General features: G+C 34.1%; 1 protein-coding gene across 1 annotated transcript; it reads left to right on the top strand.

Annotated features, from left to right (window-relative positions):
• Positions 1–1690: 1690 nt before the first annotated feature.
• LOC149197760 (uncharacterized) lies at positions 1691–4445 on the top strand. The gene is made up of 4 exons (XM_089403990.1): positions 1691–2177; positions 2269–3033; positions 3292–3724; positions 3846–4445. The coding sequence occupies exons 1-4, from the start codon at positions 1845–1847 to the stop codon at positions 4055–4057; spliced, it is 1743 nt and encodes a 580-aa protein (XP_089260116.1). The 5' UTR covers positions 1691–1844; the 3' UTR covers positions 4058–4445.
• The last annotated feature ends 803 nt before the right edge of the window (positions 4446–5248 follow it).

The raw sequence follows: 5248 nt of genomic DNA, 5'->3' as shown, positions 1-5248 counted from the left end.
ATATGGAATATTCCAAGTCTTTTCTTATTACATGCAATTCACTAACACAAAAGTAAATCACGGGCTGAAAAGTCATTATATGGAATATATCAAATATTTTCTTACTACATGCAATCCACTAACAAAAAAAACCCAAATAAAAGTTAACCTAATATTTATTTCACTATACAACCATAAATAATATAATTATTTGAAAATTTTAAAATAAAATTAATAATTAACTATACAACTATAAATAATATAATAACTATAAATAATATAATTAACTATTTTGAAATTAACTTTTATAAATAACATATTTAAATAGTGTAACTTAACTAATCTATATTTTCACTGTGTAATTAAATATAAATTTTGAGTTAATTGTAATTTTTTGTTATTTAAAATAAATTTTTAAATATATAGATAGATTAATTTATATTATAAAAATTTCTTCACTTAAATTTATAAATTATAATATAATTTTATTAAATTTCAAATAAAATTAACTTATAAATTCTAATAAAATTTTATTAAATTTCAAATAAGATTAACTTATAAATTCTAATTCAACCTTGTGATTCATATCATAATGTAATCGCATAAAATAAGATTAACTTTCTCTGAAAAAATAAAATAAGATTAACTTATAAATTCTAATTCAACCTTGTGAATTCTTCAGACTTGGCTACATTCAAATGATCTAATCCACAAAAATAAAGAAATAGAAAACAAATATAAAAGGAGAAAATATTGGTAAATAAAGACTAAGATACACCTAAAATAAAATTATCTGGTCAAAGATATATTAGAAGATTCCGAAAAAAAACATAAATTCTTCAATAAAATTGATATATACCCATTTCAAACTAAATCATTCAAGATATATTAGAACATTCCGAAAAAAAACATGAATTCTTCAATTAAATTAATATATACCTATTTCAAACTAAAGAATTCAAGTTCCTTGGCGTTCACCTCCAAATACCAAATATACAAGAATAGTAAGATATATTAGAACATTCCGAAAAGGAAAAGATGAATAATCAATTAAATTAATGTACCCAATTCAAACTAAATCATTCAAGAATCTTGGCGTTCACATCCAAATACCGAATATAGAGGAATGGTTCCCAAAGTGTTCCCAATAAAGAAATTTTATGTTGCTACAAATGAAGCAGGTATAAAGAGATTGCTATACAATAAATCCCACCGGCGTTTACCAATCTCGAGGCAGTGGAAAAATTCTCCTGAAAGAACGCTTGCGTTAATTACATCCCACCGCCGACGTTTTCCAATGTCGAGGCAGTAGAAAAATCCTCGTGAAATAGCATGCCTTGGCGATTAAGTCAGAAGACGACCGGCCGAAGTTGAAATCGAGGGAGTTGTTTTTAGTGTGATTTTTTGGAGATTCTGGTGATAGAATCTGGCGAAAAAAATTGAGGTTAAATCTTGATTTGTATTATTTAAAATGGTTTTTTAACTGCATATTTGGATTCAGCACCCTGAAAAACCCCTGGACGCTTTGGTTGTGCAGAAATTAACTATCAAACTTGTGATTTCAATAAATTACTGCTGGATTTTGACCGAAAAAACCCATAAAAAAAACTTCAAAAAAATCTCTTTAAAAACAAGTCCATATCAATTTGGTGGAATTTGGTGGAATGAAAGAACAATAAAATGCATTTACTATGTATTGATGAATATAATCGTTTTGATTCCTTGCGTGGGTTACCATGTAAAACTGGACAAAAAGAAATTAATACAGGCTCAGCCACAGGTGCAACAGACTTTGAAAATTCACCCCGTGTCTTTGGGGTTAGTCCAGCGTACCACATTTGCCCTTGTCAGCTTTTCCAGCAGCCATGGTGTCAAAAACAGACACAGACAATTATCCATCGACATCCCCGCAAGAAACTACCCTTCAACAACCTCTAGTGGAGTTCTCAGAAGCACCTGCTCGTTCTTCTTCCTCAGCAATCAAACTTTTGGGGGCCTTCCCACCAGCTATCAAATTCATATTCTGGAACGAATGCTGCGAGAAGTTTTCCTTCTTTGGCCTCAAGGCAATCCTCGTCTTATTCCTCTCAGAGCGCCTCGGCCTCTCACAAGTCAGATCCACAGATATGTTTCATCTCTTCACAATGACATGCTATGCAACTCCAATTCTGGGAGCCTTAATCAGCGATACCCTCCTGGTAAATTTTCTGCGAGTCTGAGTTTGAATTTGATAAATACATGAATATAAGAGCATATTCATATTTATCCTGTTTTTTCTTGATATGGCAGGGCAAATACCGAACAATTTTATCTCTATCTCTTCTGTACGCAGTGGGAAACTGTGTGATGTCCATGGCTGCAATACCTGATCCTGATCCTGTAACTAAAAAAGCCTCGAGTTATTCCATGTGGAGCACTGCCACAGGTCTGCTATTCATAGCATTTGGGACTGGAGGAATTAAACCCTGTGTCGCAGCTTTTGGAGGGGATCAGATAGAATTCTCTATGCCCGATGGTGACACCAAAGAAAAGCTTCGGGTTACATTTTTCTCTGTGTTTTACTTTGCAATTAATGTGGGAGCCTTCCTGTCCATGCTCCTCACGCCACTGTTGAGGGTCAATGTCTCATATGCAGCTGCTTTTGGAATGCCCTCTGTTCTCATGGTTTTGGCTACTTTTATATTCTGGGTCGGCCGGAAAGACTATGTAGAGAGGCGGGCAGTTGGGAGTGTTTTTTCCACTGTTGTGAAAGTCCTAGTTAATGCTGTAAGGCTGAGGAAGAGCGATTCTGTTTATAAAAACTATGAGGAAATCGATTGTGGAGGAGGCTCTATCCGTGCTTCTCATTGGCTTGATGCTGCTAAGTCAGGATGCGGTGCAGAGGAAGTTGAAGATGTAAAGGCTCTGTTCAAAGTGTGTCTTTTCCTCATTCCTGGTTTCATGTTTTCGTGCATGTATGGTCAGAAGGCCTCTACATGGGTTTTTCAGGCTACACAGATGAATGGGCATGTGTCGTGGCTTGGAAATGTTGTAATTAGACCTGATCAGATGCCGGTGAGTATTCTGTGTCCCGGATTATCTATCTAATATTAAAGTGATAACAAACCGTTTTTTTAATGGGGCATAAGTGAATTAGGTGAACTAGGGTAACATGCTGTTGAATAATTTTCTTAGGTGAACTAAGGTAATTCAACTAGGGTAACATATGGTTGAATAAAAAAATATGGAAACAACTGTGTCAGTTATAGAATTGATTATCTATTAGGGTAACATGATTTGATTAGTAACATGATCAGGATTATGTTGTTACAGGCTATTGACCCACTTCTTGTCCTTATTTTCATTCCACTTTTTGATCAAGTACTTTATCCTTTCTTGGAGAAGCATGGAGTTGCTATGACAGCAATCAGAAAGATGATTTTGGGGATGTTCCTGTGTTCTGTTGCATTTTTTACATCAGGACTGCTTCAGTTGGCCATTGATAAAAGGACCACACCAGGATCCATCACATCTTATATCAATACTTTCTCAGGTTCGGAGCCTGAAAATTGGGATCGTATGAACTTAGCTTATCCAACGGAAAACTCAGAGCAAATATCAATTCTTTGGCAGATACCTCAGTATGCAATACTGACAGCAGCAGAAGTATTATTTAGTGTCACTGGATTGGAATTTGCATATTCACAGGCCCCGGTCTCTATGAAGTCAGTTGTTCAAGCAATCTGGTGTTTCACATCTGCTGGAGGTCTTTCCCCTTTCCTCTTTTTACTTAATAAGTAAATATCAATAGAGTCCTCTCAAGGCACACTGTTGGATTTGTACTTAATATTGAGTCCAAAACTGATTAAACGCTCTGGTGTGGACAGGTGATTTGATAACCATCATAATTGTGGAAATCATTGGGAACAAGCTATCAATAGGAAAGAGGTCATCTTTGTTTGCTGCGGGAGGCATTATCACCACGGTGTTCATGTTGTGGCTAAGTTCTTGTTTCAAGGAAGCAGATAATCCCAGCGATGAGGAAGTCATGGGGACTGGTAATTCAGAAATTGTGTCCACAGCCATGCTCAGTGGGTAAGAAAGCTTGTATGACAGGGCAACAAAACTAGGTTTCTTTCAAACCCTCTATTTGATTATGTACATTATACTTGAACCGTTGGTAAGTCGATTGCCATACATTTATCATTTAGGACTCTGTCCAAGGTTAGCAAAGGCTGTAAATAAATTGTGTAAATATTAGCCAGTTTCATGTAGCTACTGCTCAGGGGCGATGGTTGGATCATGTGAACTGATAAGGTAAACATGGTTTTTCAAGAGGGGGAACATGTTGAGAATTGCTTTCCACAGATCTTGTGGAATGCAAACACCTTGTATTTTGATTCACCTGCATCTTCGTTGAAAATGTCACATAAACTCCAACAATTTAGCTACATACAAGTGTAGATGTGACTTTATAACTACATTTTACCAATGAATCTTTCTAAAAAAGGAAGTTGGGAAGTTTGAGAATTCAGATTCTGACTAGATCTGTGTCCTTTTCCCTTTTTTTTAAAAGAATTTTTGGAGACACCTATCTAACATCACAATGATAGAATGCTTGTTTTCAGAACAATATATTAAGAATAATTTATCTGGTCAAAGAAATGAACTCCAATCTCTTTTGGGGTTTTGCTCTCTGCTTCTGAAGTTTTGCCACTGAAAAATGAGCCAGTTGATTTGTTTTTTCTCAATCAAATGGTTTTGGGATTCTAAACATTCAAATTTTGCTACAAAACTGTGTTTGGAGGAGTTTTAATTACTGATGTGTCACAAATTTGTGTATTGTTAAAATTTGTATATTTTGCTGATTTAAATTTTTTATTTTTCTTTAATTTGTTTGCCATTTATTATTATTATTATTATCTTTATGAGGTTCATTATGATTAACCTATGACAAAAGATTACAAATTATTATGACTAACTCTAAATGAAATTGAACTCGATAAGTGGATGTTAATAATCATCATCATCATTTTTATTGTTGTACTATTTATCTTCATAAACATTATAATCCTCATGATTATTATTTGAACTTATCAAAATTATAAAATTTAATAAATTTTTCCAATTTTTTTCCCAACATAAAGGATCTAAATAATTCTTTACCATTATTTTCAAAGATCCCATAACCAAAATTGGCTTCAGTGTCAATAATCAACATCAATATGATTTGATTGGCCATCACTTGGAAAGGCTGCCATTTTCCTCAATCCTCATAGCCAAAAAAGGG

Source organism: Pinus tabuliformis, chromosome 2_2 (assembly GCF_031772625.1).
Source record: "Pinus tabuliformis cultivar Carrire ecotype Pingquan chromosome 2_2, CPIR1, whole genome shotgun sequence".
Taxonomy (NCBI): domain Eukaryota; kingdom Viridiplantae; phylum Streptophyta; class Pinopsida; order Pinales; family Pinaceae; genus Pinus; species Pinus tabuliformis.
This window is presented reverse-complemented; position numbering and strand designations above follow the sequence as displayed.